Source organism: Rhea pennata, chromosome 3 (assembly GCF_028389875.1).
Source record: "Rhea pennata isolate bPtePen1 chromosome 3, bPtePen1.pri, whole genome shotgun sequence".
Taxonomy (NCBI): domain Eukaryota; kingdom Metazoa; phylum Chordata; class Aves; order Rheiformes; family Rheidae; genus Rhea; species Rhea pennata.
Window position 1 is genome coordinate 57,242,067 of NC_084665.1, and position 18,338 is coordinate 57,260,404.

General features: G+C 37.0%; 1 protein-coding gene across 4 annotated transcripts in view; it reads left to right on the top strand.

Moving 5' to 3' along the window:
• The window catches only part of TAB2 (TGF-beta activated kinase 1 (MAP3K7) binding protein 2), a 67,885-nt gene that overhangs the window by 37,876 nt on the left and 11,671 nt on the right, over positions 1-18,338 (top strand). For all 4 annotated transcript variants that reach the window (XM_062572369.1, XM_062572367.1, XM_062572366.1 and 1 more), the window contains 2 exons: positions 9,178-9,366; positions 14,674-16,186. In XM_062572369.1, the coding sequence (XP_062428353.1) occupies positions 9,265-9,366; positions 14,674-16,186 (1,615 nt within the window). In that variant the 5' untranslated portion in view covers positions 9,178-9,264. The remainder of the gene's footprint in view (positions 1-9,177; positions 9,367-14,673; positions 16,187-18,338) is intronic.

Below are 18,338 nucleotides of genomic sequence, written 5' to 3' on the forward strand. Positions count from 1 at the left end.
ATTTTGTATAGTGAAACCATGCTCTTGAGAAATAATTTGTGTTGATGTGGGAAACAGCATGTTTAAGGTGCTCGTGTCTAAGGTTTGTTACCATATTTTTGCCCAGCTCTGAAAAAAGTTAGTCTTTGTTAGAGCCACAATAAGAAAAAGTAGCTTTGCTTTTTAGTAAATCTGTAGGTACCACCCTCCCCATAAAAGAAGCTCAGAAAAAAAAAATCCCTGAATAGAAACACGTAATGTGCATAGGTTAACATGACTGACCTAGTGAAAATTGAAAGAATTTGAGGTAAAAATAAACTAATTTTTTTTCTAACATGAAAAAAGAACAACCCCAACTAACTAATTTTCTTTGAAAAATAATTAGTAATTATATAAATGTTCATATTTTCCAAGGAAATACCTGATGGATTGAACCTCTTTAAATATTTAATATGTGCACACTTTTGCTATGGGACCCATTATAGTCGATGTTCATTCAGGCCAGAAGTTAAAAAAAAAAGACTTTATAAAAACAGTCAAATAAATTTATATTTCTATGAATGAATATTTTAAATGAATTTTAGGGGGAAAAATCAACTCATGCTTCACTCATACTTTCCAAGTATGTTTCCTTAAAATAAATCATCCTTAGGAACAGATTATCTCTGTGAACTATTGCAGTTTTCCATCTTCCTCTGTTGCTGACCATCATTAATTACTTGTTTCCAGTCTTTTGGTCTAGTCTACTCTAGTGGTGTTTTGGGGGCGAACTCTTGGTAATGCTGTGCTGTGATTCTAATTTTTCAGTTTTATGGTCATGTGACTTAAAGCAATTTTATATACTGTCCCTGGTGCTCATGTGGATTCAAAACAGTGCAGAGTTGAGACTCAGCAAATAGCTAAATAGAAATATCACTGTTCAGTAATTTGGGGAAGGGCCTGGGAACCATAGTCTAATTGTAATGAGCCTAACTTTTATTGAGGAGATGGATAGTAAGAAGTCGAGGGTAACTTCTCTTTTTGATAGGAATTTTTTGCTATTTTAAGTAGATATAATGTAAAGACTGTTAAAAATGGTTTGAGGTAGCCACAAAAAGGTTCAGGAATATATTATAAAATAAGTTCTGCTAGAATTTTTAAATGTTCCCATTTCCATTGACTGGTTCATGCACTGTTTCTTTAAAGATGTGCATTTAAAGTGTTAGTGATGCATGCTGAGCTCTTGTAGTCTATCGTTTCGATTCTTAATCTCTTACAGAGAGAACATGAGACTCTATGGTGAAGTGTCTTGCTTTAATATTTTCTCCCTTACACAATTCTCTTAATTTTACGGGGGAAAAATAGTGTGTTCAGGCAGCCTGACATAAGACTCTGAATGTCTGTATTTGGGAAAAGCATGTTTGGGTTAAACGTGGGGAAAAAGGTGACTACATTATTTCTTGCTGTTTAATGTCTAAACGTATTTGGCACTATAGTTTCTCAGAGAATCGTACAATTTTAGTTTTATACTACTTGAATTTTTTTTGTATGGGGGGTGCTGTTTTGTTGGGTGTTTTGGTATTAAGGTGGTCAGTCTGCTGGTTTAGCTAAAGCTGTGTAGTTCTCCCTGGAGCTAGAAGCCAGTTTCTTTAAGATAAGATAGCATTGCCTGCCTGATTTTTCGGTTTGCGGTGGCTCCTCTTGATTTTCTGTTTGACAGCCACATAAGGTGGGAGTTCTCCCATTTAACAAGGACTTGGAAGTAGAGGACAGGAAGGAGAGAAAGGAAAAATAGGTATGTAAATTGTCATGGTAAGATATTGGAGAGAGAGATTGCAAGAGGTGAGCAGAGCATGTCAGAGGAGTGAGATCCCATGCAGGTATTCCTTTTGGACAGAGATTCATAAGCTTATGATGTGATTACCAGCCTAAGTACAGATCAAAGAAAACTTACTGGAAAAAAGCTGAAAGAAATGATAGCAGTATCCATACCTGACGTACTTTATAATCTAAGCTCTTCAATATAAGCAAATACGCAATGGAAATTGACCTAAGATTGATCTGTGATTGAATTAGCAACTTGGAGTCATGCATCAGGCTGAGAAACAGGGTTCACAGGAAATCATTAATATTTATCATTGTTCTGTTGCTTTGGTAAGTATTTGTGTGAGCTCATGGGGAAGGGTAGCTAAATATAGGGGGTAAAGTACCATTCATTCCCCAAACATAGAGGTTTGGGGAAAGAAAAAAATATTTTTCCCTTTTTTTCAAGTATCTGTTAAAAAGGTGAAGAGTTTGGGAGAATGGAAGGGGGCACATAGTCCTAGTGAAAGAACCTGAAATAAATGCAGCGGGGGTGTTTTTATAGTCATCTTTATAATTGCTTATCTGTTCCTGCTGTCTTTCTGCATGTCTTGCATCTTTCAGAAGAAATGCTGGAAATCCCTTGGCTGCTATCTCAGCAGGCATGTTAGCAACCTCTGCCGGTCTTACACTGCAACTTGTTGCACCTAACTTGGTGCAGTTACATGCAACATATAAAATCAGCCATAACGCAAGGAAATGCGCTCTTGTTTTCGCATTTACAGAGCCATTTTCAATAAGTCTCCCTATATTTACAGCTAAGTTCCTAAAATAAAATTTTAAATGAATTATTACAGCACTTTTTCCCATACTAGTGAATAACAAAACAGTATCCAGAGCAATTCATCTTCTAAAAGAATCCTGTAAAACAGCTCACATTGGATGTAAAGTATGTTGGATTGGATGGAAAGTACAGAAAAACCTGTGCAATTTACTTAGATACAGATGAAGTATAAAGCCAAGTATAAAGGTTTAATTGATTTGGTTTGGGGGAATATGAGGGGTATGCTGTTTACTGCTGCAGTGTTTTGTGAATTTCCAAAGACTGTTCATAAACGGGATTTCAGTGATTGAGTGCATCGCAAACTCAAATGAAATTGTTTAATCCAGTTAGTATGCTAGTATGTGCACTGAATTACCTTTGGTATTTTGGATGACATAAAGGTAACTTTGTATGTGAGGTTGCAGTAAGAAAACATTGGGAACTAGCAAAAAACACAAATAAAATAGCACATTGTGTCAGCTGCTTTGTTTAGTTTTTGTGAGGTATATCTATTTCATTGAAGTAGTATTGATTGAATTCACTCTGAAGAACACTTGCGTTTAAGTGTTTTGTGAAAAGTCTGTGACGTTAAACATAAGGTTTATATTGAAGAATTGTCTCTGGTCCATCAAATATGTCTGCTCTGCCAGAAGAGAGAAGATCTAAAAAAAGGGATTTCCTTTCTTTTCTTAGTAGTTGTCGGTCTAGAATTTTTACAGCCTAGTCTTTGGCATTCAAATCATACATGTCATGAGGTCTTTTTAACCTCCTTGCTAAACAAGATAAGCAGTTTAATGTATGGACTACTGTCATGGTTCTGATAATCTTTGGGAGATGACACATGTTACTTATAATTTTCACAGAGCAGAACTTCAACAGGAGATACACTTATGTTCCATGATGTTAGAATTGCCAGGCCCTTTAAATTATCTGGGGATCTTGCCAGCAGTCTGCTAATTAATTCTTCTATTTATTTAGCGTTTCTAGCGTAAGTGGGCAGTAGGATGTTTCTTGTGCGTTTACATCTTCAGCAGTATGAAAACACACTGCTAAAGATCTTTTGAAATGTCTGCAGGCAGCATTAGTACAGATTAGTAAATGGCTGTTATTACAGTAGTGATTTCATATAGTACTGCACTCTAGCAATTAGAAGTTTTCCTTTGTCACTAAACTTCACTTCTAACATTTGTAGGAGGAGTTCTCTGTCTGAGTCACCATTGCTATATTTCTTCGCTGCTGCTTCTACTGATAATTAATTGAATACTTTTGTAATGCTATAGTTTATTTTATGCCTGAGTCTTTGAATGAAACCAAATTGTTGCTGCCAGCAGTTTGCCTCACCTCTTGTTGGTACACTTTTCTTATGTACTGTATTACTCGCAGGTACCATTTTCTTATATACTGTATTACTAGCAGTCTTGGCTCTTCTCTCTTGTGTTTGTGCCTTTTATTTTCTGCTAGTACATGAAACTTTCTAACATTATTCTGAATGTTCTGCTGCTGGATTCTGAATTCCGAAGCTAACAACAACACTATGTTTGTTTCTTAGAGTTGCGACTGTCAAAATAACTTTGAGTTCCTTCATCTAGCAAGATGAATGCTGAGTCCTTTTTGTAGTTTTTGTGCAACATCAAGAACTGAGTGAAAGTTGGGGTTTTTATGTGTCTGTACTAGAGAGGCCTCATGATTAATTCTGTCCTGCTACTTACAACTCCTGTAAGGTTGATTTGAATTTACCAATAATCTTAAAGTATCTTTGAGTTTTGTGGTAGTGCTGTTTTTTGGTCTGTTTTTTTTTCTTTTTTTCTTTTTTTTTTTTAAGAGATGGTTGGAATAAGACCTTAGTACTAATACAATACAAGTGTATTTTTATATGCTACATTGTTTATGAAGTTGTATAGCTACCTATTGTAATTGAAACTAAATAATAAAATATGTGGGTTTTGTGGATGTGCTGGATACACTATTTAAAGGATTTTTGAGTATATTTCTCTGTGATCAAGACAATAAGTTGCATATAGAAATATTCTCATAGTAGTTTTATTAAAGTTATAGCATAGGTATTAATTCTAGCTTTTCCTGCACTATCTGCATGCAGTCTCTTGGTGATAAGCCTCTGAAATTTGAAAGTACAATAATGAAAATAAGCTCTCTCTTCTGCTGTCACGTACACACTGTACTGCATGCTACTCTCAAATAACTGCATTTTGAAAACATTGGATGATACCAATGATGCCTCTTGAAGAAGCAGAAAAGCTTCTGAAGTTTAAGGTGATTATTGTAATAGTTAAATGATGTTCAAGACTTGATAGTGAATTCAGAAACAGTGGTCTTTGTGTGATTTATCAAGTCTACAGACACTGAAAAATCAGCTGGAATTATAAATAAAATATTTTTAAATAAAAAATTCTATTAAAGTGAAGCTGTGAGGTAGCTGTGTGTAATGTTCCAATTTTAGATTTTAAGTTTTTGTTCATCTGTTCTGTCCTCTTCGTGTAGATACAGATGCATGCATATTTTAAGAGTTGTAAAAGTATATTAATCACAGATTCAGGGTAGAAAACACTGCTTTGAATCACACTGGCAAAGCAGAAGATGGAAGTGTATATAAATAGTAATTAAAAGCTTTTTAGTACTGTATGGGTAGTAAAGAGTATAGAACTTACTGTTCTGATAATGATACAGTGTATTGTGGTATGGGTTACTTTAATATAGGTTAGAATTAAATTTTTAGGAGAATTAGTTTGAGATTTGTTTTGTTTTTAAGTTCAATGCTATGAGTTTTTTTCATGGTTTACTTACTGTAAGAGGAATGGGAAAATGGCATTTAATATTGAATTAAGACAAACAAATCAATTTCCATTCTGTGACTAGTAGCCTTTATCTTTCTGGGCTTACTATGATTTTGCTTGTTTTGAATTTTATTTAGAGAAGCATTTCGGTACCGTTTTAACTGCTAAAGTTTTGGAACTTTTAGTTTCTTGGTTTGTGTTTCTCTGCAGAACAGCATTTTTCTTAATAGTTCTTTTTAAAAAGTGTTGTGATCAGTGGTATTGTTTTGCTACTACTCAGATTTGTCTGGTATTCTAAATCATTGAAGAAATAAAATGAGTAGCCTTTTTAGTAAAATATTGATTCATTCCTTTGAAAAATTGTCTGCTACCACTGCCGCAGAGTTAGCTTTTTTCAGTCTGAGAAAGTAAGAATTCAGAGCTAAGTTGGCTTAGCTCAAGTTTTCTACCAAAGGGCCTATACTTCAAGCAGCTGAACAGGGATCTGTAACCCCTGTTAATCTACGACAAAGGCAGAGAGCTGCTAAAAGAGTTTTCAGCAGAGTTTGTGCAGCCGCACGGTGGAGGCACCGAGCTGATGGGAAGGTGTGCGGTGCGGCTGATGGTCGGCTAGCTCAGCCCCTCCACTGGGCCTGCTGCGGGCAGCAGCTGCCCGCCCCTGCGCTGCAGCAACTATTATGCAACTCTGTTCCCAAACTTTTATCAACTGTTTGCTTTAAATCTGAGCAAATATAAATTTATTTGTTTTAGCATTATTTTAACAGTATATGTACATACTTAGGTATATTATGCTAACCTTTTCTCCAGGTGCACGTGAAGGTGGGAGGAAAGGAACTCTCCAATACTTAGAATCATGAAAAGATTTTACATATATTTAACTATAGCAATTCCTATCCCTTATTTTAACCACACTAATTTAAATGTTGTTTAGTGTAGCTTTTCTACACAGAGTTCACAGCAAAATCCTGACACCTTTTCTAGTTCTAAAAAAGAAAAAATTGCTACTTTTGTTTCAGATTAAATATTTGCTTATGTTTCTCTCTACCCAAGATGATTTTTTCATCTGTGTAGGCTAAGATTTGCTGCCTCTGTTTCTTTTTTTTAAGCATAATTGTTCTTCAAATATGTATCTTGAGTTGTTCAAAATGAAGCAGTTCCTATGCTTGTCCAGTGCTACAGCTTGCATGGGCATATTTGTGCTACTTTTAAATTAGTGATCTTGGGTACTGATAGCAGGAGCTGCAGCTGCTGCTGCTGTGTAGCAGTCTCCTGCAGTGTTTCTCTAGCACTCTGAAATGGCACTCTTTGGATATATAAGGCATAATTATGCAGGATTAATGAAGTTGTATCTACCTGAATTGCAGTCATACTTCGGCTGTTAGTGTTGAAAGTGTACTCATCTCTTAATTTTCTGGTATAGACTCTTGCAGAATCTGTCTTGCCTACTGTTTTCCCAAATCTTGATATTAATCACCTCTTTCCAGATATTTTTTAATTTTACAACTATGAATGGAACCAGGCTTTCTAACTCTTTGAGTTTGGCTGCTCTGGTTCCGGTAATAATGTATACGGAGAAGAAGGGATGCTGGAAATGCTTACTCAGTATTTACAATATTATTACAATACATAGTGTGTATTCTGGGAAGGAGTAATACTATCATCTGAGTTTTCTGATTTCGCGGTCTTGTTAATGGTTGTCATGTGTTACAGATTTTTTTCTGAAGTTGTCATATCGTTTTTGAGTGGAATATTATTATATGAATTATAAAGTTATGGGTAGGATTGTGATCTTTTTTATCAAAGCATCTCTGAATATTCTAATAAAAGCCTCTATCCTTGCCTGTGCTTTTAATTAAATATATATTGTATTGTAAAGGATGGGATTTATGGGACTAAAATAATTAGCAGATACTTTCTGGAATATTCATGGTACTGTCTTCACTATATAATTAGATGACTTTCCTTTTTCCAGAGCTGGTACATATATATGGACTTCTCAGAGTAATGTATATTTTGATTTTTTTCAGATCTTTTTTTATATTATTGGCAGGAAGTTGAACTGATTATTTTGTTGCCTTTTAGATCAGATTCAGCTGTTGCTGAAAGTGTTCTGGTTTAGACTAATTACTAGTTCATCTCAGACTACAGAAAACTTAGGAGTTCAAAGGTCTTGTAGTGGAATCGCTCTCATAGAAAGGCACTGCTCCTATCTTGTGATCTCTCCTGGAAATCATGTTTCTCACTTTCCCACGAATTCTTTGCAGTTTTCCTCCAGCTTTTCAGGCTTAAGGAAAGTCATAACGTACCATTGCACTGCACTACACTGGAACTGTAAATGATGTAAATACAGTAGCAGATGACTAGAAAATTGGGGCTAATTCTCCCCAATTAACTTCTTCCTGGCCTCCTGTTAGGGCACAGCAGTACAGAAAGACCAGCACGCAGGTTCAGTTTGTACAGCGAGTGTGCCGGTGGGGTGGGTTGTTGGGGAAATGCTCAGACTGATGTGCCTGGGGTAGTGCTGTGCAGGGCGCCCAGCAGGAGCAGGAGGCAGTTCTCTGCTCTAGGCACTCGCTGCGAGTGAATGGTTGTGCCCTTCTGCACTTCAGTTTGGGGAGATGTGAGAAACCCTTTGATTGCAAAGCAGTGCAGTGCACAGTGTAGGAACAGAAGTTTGTGTCCGGTAGCAAATCAGAGATGGAAGGAGGAAAGGAGTGAAGAGAGAAGCTCCCTGTGACTTCCCTTTGCAAGTGACTCTTCTAAGAAAAATAAGTCAATTCCCAAATTTAGGTTTGGCTCTGTGGTGGTTTTAATAAATGAAGCTGGTCTAAGTGTATGCATAGGAAGATGAATGCGAAGATTTTACGATAATTTCTCTAAATCCCAAATGAATTTAATTGTATTTATCTCAGAAGATAAAGACTTTTAAGTGCATTAAAGTGGGGGGAAATCCTTGTTATATTTAGTTTGTAGGTGCTGGTAAAGGGGCGTGGGTGTATTTATAGCTCCTGTTTTAAGTGTAAAACAAAGGTGTGGTACTCACTGTCCTTGAATGTAGCTTCAGATTTTCCAGTGAATAAACAGTAGAATGTAAACTAAGTGAAGGCAAAGCATGAGAGAAATTATAGGTCTAACAAAGTATCAGGGAAGCTATTACAGGTAAGACAAGAATCTGTAGAGCAAATTACTAAAGAGACCTTGTGCAATCAGATATGCATCTAGTGTTTTGGAATACTGAAGGGAGCAAAAACATTGATCTGTAACTTAACCAGGAGTGTAATTTGTCCAAAAATCTAGTTGTCTTATCCATTCTTTACCTCCCCTCAAAAAAAGGGAGGAAAAGGGAGAAAAATAAGTGCATAAAATCAGTTCCAAAATTAAATCCAGATTATTCATATGACCTTTTTTCTGGAGGTGTTTTTACCTTGATTTGAGTGCATCTTAAGTTAGTTGTTTAGCCATGTGTGAGATGCTTTGACAGAAAAGTCTGAGAGATCTGTTCAGGCGGAGGCAACAACTTGAATATAATATATTGCTAAATCAAGGGTCTTTTTGAATATATTTTATAATGTTAAAGATGTAAAAAAGAAGGAAAATTATTAGGAGATGTGCTATAAATGGGTAGTTTTCAATGTTATGCGTGTCTGAAGGGCAGTTTGCAGTCCTGTGCAGTCCACAGTTTGCAGAGCTGTGGAATGGGAAAATGTTGACCTAAAAATAGACATATTTAATAACTGGAAAAACATTTTACATCAAAGCATCTGCTTTCACAGTGTCTTAAGATTTTCCTTCCTCTTCCAGAAAATGCTGGGGCAGAAGAGATGAGTATCCCTTTTGCTAAGGCCTAGAACTGCCTGTTGAAGAAAATCCTGACCAGGCAATATACGAATGGCCCAAGGAAGCCAGCAAATTGATATTCAGGTTTTACATGACCTGCGACAGAAATTTCCTGAGGTACCTGAAGGTGTTGTATCCAGATGCATGTTACAGGTCAGTGTTCTGTTTATGATTGTGTATGTAAGAGATAATGCTCATCTTTAATGTTAACTAGTCATATGTGGGTGGCTGTCTTGAAAGCAGATTATTTTTTTCCATTTTTAAATGATACAAATATAAACAGCCAACTTGTTTATTTTGCAGAGCAAACTAAATGTTAAATTGCCTCTCTTTCCATATCTAATGAGGATCGTTCCAAGGTGAAGCAGTATGTGCATGGAGAGTACCATCTTGCCAGTCAGAATGCTAGTGCCTTTTGGCCATCTCAGGAGCCAAAATGAATTGTGGCAGAAGGAGAAATGCAAAGCCAGCTTGTATCTAGGAGGGACAATTAAGGCAGTACTGCATGAATGAAGCTTTTTTTGCTTTGAGCATCAGGGCAGGTCGAGAAGTAATTTTGCCACCCAGTCTCCGTCAGACATGGAATTAGCCTTTGCCTGCGCCCGGTTTGACCCCATGCTTTCCTCTCCACAGTTCCTTTGGCCAGCAGGGCCAGTGCTAGTGGCCTTGCACACATTTCACAACAGGGAGCCCTTGAAGAGTGTCAGGCAGTTACACAAGTTCTCTGTGTTGGATTACCCTATATGAGGCAGGACTAGGTCGTTGTAGCTTAGCATTAGCCGTGTTAGATTGGGTTGATAAGATGTTATGCTTCTGCCCTGTGCTTCCTTTGGCTTCGGCTTTGGCTTCGGCTTCTGGATCGGCTTAGCTTGTTTTATTTTAGCCTTGGAGTCAAAGCTGCTAATCTATTTTATGGGTTCCTTCTAGGCTTGGAACTAGTAAAGCATGTTTTTCTGGTGCTGCAGTTAGTGCTAAGGCCTGCCAGATCAGCATGTCTCTTTCCTGTTCTGACACTGTCGATATTCTCATGTACCCTGTATTTTATACCACTTCTATTTTCTATATCATCATCATATATTGATTAGTTATATTGGCAGATGAATTAATATACCTGTCTAAAGCTTGAGGAAGCATGTTATAGGGGCACTTTTGAGTGCTTGGAACTAACAAATGCTGATAGGCTTTCATAACTCTGTGCACTTAAATGTGTTTGCTTTGCATTTGCCAGTGATTCCCACAGCACCTGTATTGACTGTTTTTTTCATTATCCAAGATTTTCCAGCCTTTCAGTACTCTGGGTAATAGAGTATTACCTGAATAGTCATGTTGATCATCAGTATACACAACTTGATTGGGAAAAAAATGAGCCATGAGTTTCCAGAAGCTAGCCATGTCTGGACTTTTGTTATGACATTTGTGGCTAAGATATGGTTATGATGTTAAGAATGTTGTTTGTCTTTTCACATATATAAAGAGAGAGAGAGACAGACTGTATAAAGATTATGTATACATCAAAATAAAGACAGTATTTTGTATATAAATGTATTTATATATACACGCACATGTACATACATACATACGCGCACACATGCCTCCAGATAATGTTTTTTTCCTTTTTGTATCATAGATAGTAGAAATGTGAATTTGTCAGTTTAATATTTGTATTTTCAAGACTTTATCATGACTCTACATTCATACCAGAGTGAGAGTTTGTGAAAACTGTATTTCTCAAAAAAATTCCGTGATCATTCTTAATTTGCAAGAGGGCAAAATTCTGCTGGGGATTTATGAGGTTTAAGGTTTTCTCCAACCCTTTCCCTCTAAATATTCAGCGGAAGGAAACTGAACCAAACCATAGACTGCCTGTATTTGTTCTCAGAATTTTATGCCACTGTCTTTATATTTAATTCTCTGGAGGACTAATCTGTAATTTTTATATGACAAGTACAATTTTATTGTTCTAACAAAAATTGCTCATTGAGTAGTGTTGATGGACTAGACAGTGAATGCCTCAGTCTTCATCTTTTGGACATAGCTCTTGATAGAGTTAAAAGTGAATGCTGGGTTCTTAATACACTCAGCAGTCTTTGTAATATTGAATGTAGTGGGTATTTTTTTAAAGGGGAGCCTTGAAGCTATGAGGAAAAGATGTTGCTCATCACAGACTTTGAAAGAAATGGGAGGAAAGTTTGGAGTCTTGAAGGGGGGGAGCTTTCATGAATGAATTTTAAAGAAAAAATGATTCTGGGTAATGTTGCTTATATGCAGTATTATTAGACTGACTCATACACTAGAAACTTATTTAAAAACATACCAGTTTAAGCAAGGTTGAACTAAGACTCGCCAGCAAAATCTTTTCAGATTGGTTCTTTGAAATTTCGTGAGTTCTTTTTTCTGTGATTCAGCGAGTTTCTAGCTTTTCTAGCTATGCTACCACTTTAAGTTAATTTTAAAAAGAATTAAAAAAAACTTTTTAAACCAGGAAATTTTGAACTAGGACTGGTGGTAAAGTTTGGAAAGCAGAATCTGAGAGCACTTCTGCATCTGTTTGCAATACTACAGGAACACTGCCTGGGTCCAGAATTCTGTAACATAGTGGAAAGAATTTCTGATAAATGTAGTAACTATTGTTTAAGTTAGATTTAGTTAAGTACCTTTTCAGATACAAGAAAGGCTTCATTTGCTTTGCCTGCAACTCGTGATGGCAAGCATCACATGGTAGGGTGAATTTGTTTTTAAACTAGGAAGTATAAAATGCCAAAAGAAAACCTGAAATAAACAGAAAAAATTCTTCATATTATGAACTGTGTAGGAAAATTATACACACCTCAGTCCTTTGAAATTTTTTTTAGAGAAATCTTTTTAGCATGTTTACAAAGGAAGACTTGTATACAGTATTACATGCCTAAAAAGAAAAACTTCAGTAGATACAGACTATGAAATTCTTGAAGGTGAATAGCCCGCTATCTAAAATATGCAAACAAAATGATTTAAACCATGTGTGATTTTGTGTGTGTAAGATATTATTGTTTTCTTGGGCTGTGAATGCCTTGAGTGTTCCTGGGAAGTTTTGCATCCTCCATTCTTCCCAACAAGCTTCCTATATTCAGTTCTCCCCTCTCCCTTGCCCTTCATTTCAGGGTCTCGCTGCAGCTTCCCCATTCCCGGAGCATTGTCGCCCATTATTCTTTTCATGTCTGGGGCATTTTGTAACCACTTGCTCCTCGAGCCTACATCCTGTCCTTGCTTCCTCATTTCCCTCCAACATTCTTATTCTTTCTTTTTTTTTTCTTTCTCTTTCAGGGTGCCAACATTTTAAACTCAATTGAGACATGGGCAGAGCTAAGATGAGGGGTATTGTTATGCTGGAATATGCTCAATTCTGCCATCAACCGGTTCTGTGATCTATAAAGAGCTAGAAGCGGTTGAAACTCTGCCAACCAGAAGATGCCGGGGTTCCATGTGCCCCTATTTCCCCTTTGAGTTCTCCAATTTGCTCATTGACGCCACTGAAATTTTGGGATTGATTAGATGCAGTCTTAAAAAAAGAAAAAAAAAATGTCCAAAGAAATGCATTCAAGTTGAATGTAAGGGCCTTTCAAGGTTGGCCTATTCCTTTTTTGTTTGGTATTTTTGGCCTTTCTGTTAATAATTTTAATTCACTTAAGTTCATGTAAAATTCTGCCTCTAAGGTCTTTCTAGCTTGTTATTCTGTGGCATCCTACCTCTGTCCCTTTTCTGGCTCCCTTTTCTCCTTTTCAACAAATACAGGGTTATTCTTTTCTTACTCACCCACCATTCTAAGTTCATTACCCTTCTTCACAACTAACTTCATTTAATTTCTTTGCCCTCTCGTGCTTGTTTCACACTAGAACCAATATGCATACTATCATTTGACCCATTTCATATCTCTCAAGACTCTTCTGCAACAGTTCTTACCCGTAATTGACTAGTTAGATGGCCTTCAGGGAATCCTGATATTTTTTAAGGGTTTGTTTTTTTTTGTTTTTTGGTTTTTGTTTTTTAAGAATTAAGAACTGCGTCTAGCCTCCATCAAGACAGTTTTGGTTTTGTGAGTGGAATTTTGCCTTGTTCTCCCACTTCTGTTATGTTCTGTCTTTTTCTTCTTTTGTTAAACATTTTAGAGACAGTCTTGGTGTGCCTGAACCTCTGTCTGTGAGCACTCATCCTGGTTGGAGGATGACTGCTACTGTCTGCTGCTTTAACAAAAATAACTTCATACAAAGCATGTAGCATGGATTAATTTATCTTGCTTGTGTATTCTTTAAACTTCTGATAACTTTTTTTTTACTCTATCGCATATGCATTTTTCTTGTGATCACCTGCATTCTTTCTAGTGACTGATTTTGTGTGTTGATATGCATTTGTTTAGTTTTAATAGTGTTTGGGCCATAACAGGTGCTTTTTTTGACTGATGATATTAACCTTTATTTCTTCAGATTTTTTTGTAAGAAAAGTAATATGAACAGGGCAGAACATTCTGAAATGCTATCTATGCATGTTCATTCATATGTCCTTATGTGGAAAACTAAATTGGGGAATCTAGGTACAATATTATTACATTTGTGGACACACAGAAGAGGTATCAGCAGTTTACTACTTAAATATTCTTAAAAGGCATATTAGCTAGGTATAGAGTTGGGGGTTTATTGTTTTAAGTCATCATGTTACAGGTTTTGTAGAGTAACTTTATATAATGCGAGTATATTTTTGAAAAAGCTTTGAAAACAGTGGTTTAAAGTGAACATTCGAATGTCTCCTGAGTTTTCCATTAATAGTTTTGTCTTGTGAAAAAGCAATCATGTACTGTATATGTATAAACTGAATTTTTATGTAAAGTTTAAGCTGTGTACTCCTGTACAGCTTTTCTCTTGGTCTGCATGTTTCTTCTCATAAAGTTTACTGCTTATCTGCAGCAAGAGTTAACATATAACAAGTACTGAAAAGTTCGGGAAAACATTTTGAAATGAACGTGTTTGTTTTTAAGTTATTTACCAGTAATATACAGGTACTGTGAAACCATTCCTTCTGTTATTTTTCCCCCTCAAGTCAGAAACTTGGTCATTGCTGAAGATTATTCTGAAATTGGGGAGGAATAGCAAAAGTATTCGTCAAAGGTATATCATACTGTGTATGATATACTGTACTGTATATGTATATCATATTGTGTTAGCTTATCAAGGTCCAAGATCTCGCTGTCACTACTTCAGCAACCATGCAGACCTCCATCCTTGGTGCCAATGACTGAATCACAGTTCTCAAAATAGTAAGCTTCACATGCAAGCCCCTTGTGCGTGTGTAGCTCCTGTGCTGGCAAACCACCTAAAGCTTTCTATGTGATGCTGCTTTATTAACTTTTCAATGATGATTCAATAAATATATATCTAACCATGACAGTATTTTATCAGTAACTTCAAACTTTTATGTCTCTTTTTATAGAATAACAATAATTTGGATGCCTGTTGTGCAGTTCTCTCTCAGGAGAGCACGAAGTATCTCTACGGTGAAGGAGACCTAAGTTTTTCGGATGATTCTGGGATTCCTGGACTACGAAATCACATGACATCTCTTAATTTGGATTTGCAGTCACAGAACGTGTATCACCATGGAAGAGAAGGAAGTAGAATGAATGGAAGTAGGACTCTAGCTCACAGTGTTAGTGATGGACACCTTCAAACCAGTCAGCCCAACAATGAACTATTTCAGCAGGAACCACAGACAGCACCTGCACAGGTTCCGCAAGGATTTAATGTCTTTGGAATGGCTAATACAGTTAGTACTTCTAATCCAGGACAACATCTTGGATTTCACCTAGGCAGCAAGGGAGTATCTAACTTGTCTCAGCAAACACCCAGATTCAACCCCATTATGGTAACTTTAGCCCCAAATATTCAGCCTGGCCGCAATACCCCTACATCTTTGCACATACATGGTGTACCTCCTCCTGTTCTTAACAGTCCACAGGGAAATTCTATCTATATTAGGCCTTACATCACAGCTCCTAGTGGTACAGCTCGACAGACACAGCAGCAGCCAGGCTGGGCATCTCAGTTTAATCCCATGCACCCTCAGCAAGTCTACCAGCCTTCTCAACCAAGTCCCTGGACTACTCTTCCTACATCCAATACTACGCCACATACCTCATCGCAACACTCAACACAGCCAAATCAGCAAGGCCACCAGACTTCTCATGTCTATATGCCTATCAGTTCTCCTACTACTCCACAAGCTCCTATGATTCATTCATCTGGTAGTTCACAATCGTCTACTCATAGCCAATACAACATTCAGAATATATCCACAGGACCTCGCAAAAACCAAATTGAAATCAAACTTGAACCACCACAAAGGAACAGTTCTTCTAAGTTGCGCTCAACTGGCCCTCGCACCTCCACTACTCCCTCTTCCCTCAACAGCCAGACATTAAGTAGAAATCAGCCCACTGTTTACATATCGGCCAGTCCACCAAATACTGATGAAGTGATCACACGCAGTCAACCTAAGGTCTACATTTCAGCAAATGCCACAACAGGAGATGATCAAGTTGTGCGGAACCAGCCCACGCTTTTCATATCAACAAACCCTGGAGTATCTACAACTTCTAGGAATATGTCTGGTCAAGTAAGCATGGGTCCTGCATTTATTCATCACCATCCACCCAAGAGTCGAGCAGTGGGCAACAGCACCACTGCAACCTCTCCTCGAGTGGTGGTCACGCAGCCTAACACAAAATATACTTTTAAAATTACAGTTTCTCCAAATAAGCCCCCTGCAGTTTCTCCGGGGGTAGTATCCCCAACCTTTGAACCTACAAACCTTCTAAACCTTCCTGATCACTATGTTGAACCAGAGGGTATCCAGCATCTTGCTGACCCTGTTTTAGCACATGTGGATAGGATCAGTGATGCACGGAAATTGAGTATGGGATCTGATGATGCTGCCTACACACAAGGTAATATTCTTAATGTCCATAGTAGAGATTTTAACCAGGTTGTCAGTTCAGCACATAGATTACAGAACAGAAGGAAACAGTTGATGGACCTTTGTGATGTTAATACAGTATCTTCAACTTTAGCATTCCTAAACATTTCTTAAATTAAAATATATATAAGCAAGTCTTTTATGCAGCTTCAATGTTGAAGACTTGTAATTGGATATTTGGAGATAATTCATCTTTTTATCTAAAGTAGATATGTTACCTGGTTAATGAATTTGAGTCATAGCATCTTTCTTCATTTCTATGTTGTCCTGAAACAAACATCTAAGCTTGTTCAATTTGTTGTGCCAATTTAAAGTTACAAGTTCACTGACAGATTTTTGAATCAGTTGATATTCTACTGGATTTTTCTTTTCTTCTTCTTGTAAGTGTTATTTAAGAAGCCAGAAACAGATTTCAAAAGCAATTAGTGGAAGGAAATGTTTGCTTCGATGTTTACTTGTGCGTACTTGACAATAAAATGCTTAATGTTCTGGTACTTATTTCTGCTACATAATTAAATGCAAGAAGAAACCCCACATCAAAGAAAGCTGTTCTAAATGATCACTGGTGTAAAGGGAGGATAAAGCTTAAAATATATGATACAGCAACCCAATTCATTAATCTTTTTACTTCTGCTTGCATGGTTTTTTTACCAGTTTGAAGGCTTATGCAAAAAACCCTCGCGGGTTAATAAAGATGTCAAGTGAGTGTTAGAATGAGTCTTTGGACTTAGCAACTAAATCAGTATTAAAAATTGGCTTGTTCCAGGACTACTATAAGCATTCTCAATTAGTTTAGCCTTTCTGTTTTGTGTAGGTACAGTGATCAGGACAGTAGAAACCTGGTCCACATCTGGAGTACTATAGTAATGAGGTAAATAAAAACCTGTTATAACTTCTCTGCCACTGGAGGTAATCATATCTTTGGTGAGATAAATCCCACCCTAACTCAAATGTCTAAAATTTAGTTGTCCAAAGCAAAAAAAAACTAATCGTCCTAGATTGTCTTTTTTGAGCAAGGGAGAGTTGAAGAACTTCAGAAAGTGATTTGTCTGTGGATGAGTAAGACAAATTGCCTTTTGGTGGTAGCATTTTCTTCCATTACTGAAAAGGGAGACTTGGCTGTATGTTTTAGTCCTAGAGGACTTTAGATGTCCAGAAATGAAGCAAGATGAATCTCATCCTTACTCTTTTAAATATATCATGAACTTGGCTCTCAAGCACCATCCACGATAGCTACTCATTGTGGGAGGGTGTCCCTTTCTCCTGTTCTGACTTTCTGATGGACTGACTTCTAGCAGGTTGAGCTCTGCATCTCTGTCAGCCTGACAGCAATGGCTACTGTAGTCTGACTTCCTGCACAATTCTACAGGCTGTAGGGTATCAGCATCCAGTTTGTCAATCTGAAGCAAGCATGAGGAGCTCATTTCTGCTGTGTAGCCTAGAGATCAAAAGCATTGGCTGGCATGCATCTACTGTGGGGTCCAGTTCCTAAAGCTAACATACAACCCCAGCTTTCAGATCAAGTACAGGTGTGTGATGTGGGCTGTAGCATTCTGTCTTTGTGATAACCTTTAGAAAACACCTTATTTTTTTCTTTGTATCTATCACTACTACATGAAGTACACTTGTGCTTCCGAAGTTTTTTACATTTAGAAACATTCAAGTTTCTGGTATGTTGTCTTCAATTTTGTTGCATGAATTGCAGTACTTAATTTTTGTTTTACATCTGATCTTTCAAAATGTGAGAAATAGGTGATTGATGTATCAATAAGACCTTGATATCTAGAAGTCCTAATTATTGCATCAAAGCTTGGCTCTCTCTCTCTCTTTTTTAATACTTTTTGCACATTAAAAGTGTTCAGAATTATCTGAGACTTTTGATCACTAGGCCATGTTCTAAGCTGCTTATAATTTTGTCAGACTATGTACAGAAATCTTCTGCGCTAAATGCTTGTCTCAATTTTAGTCAGAACAGATGAGTAGTTTCTCTGGAGACTCTGGATTAAAGAAAAATACGTTTTCATCAACTTTTCCATTTCTGCCCAGAATGCTCCTTATTTTGGCAGATAAAATTGCAACTGGCTTGGGATAGAAGGAATGCTGTAGGTGGAATTGCTTTGGTG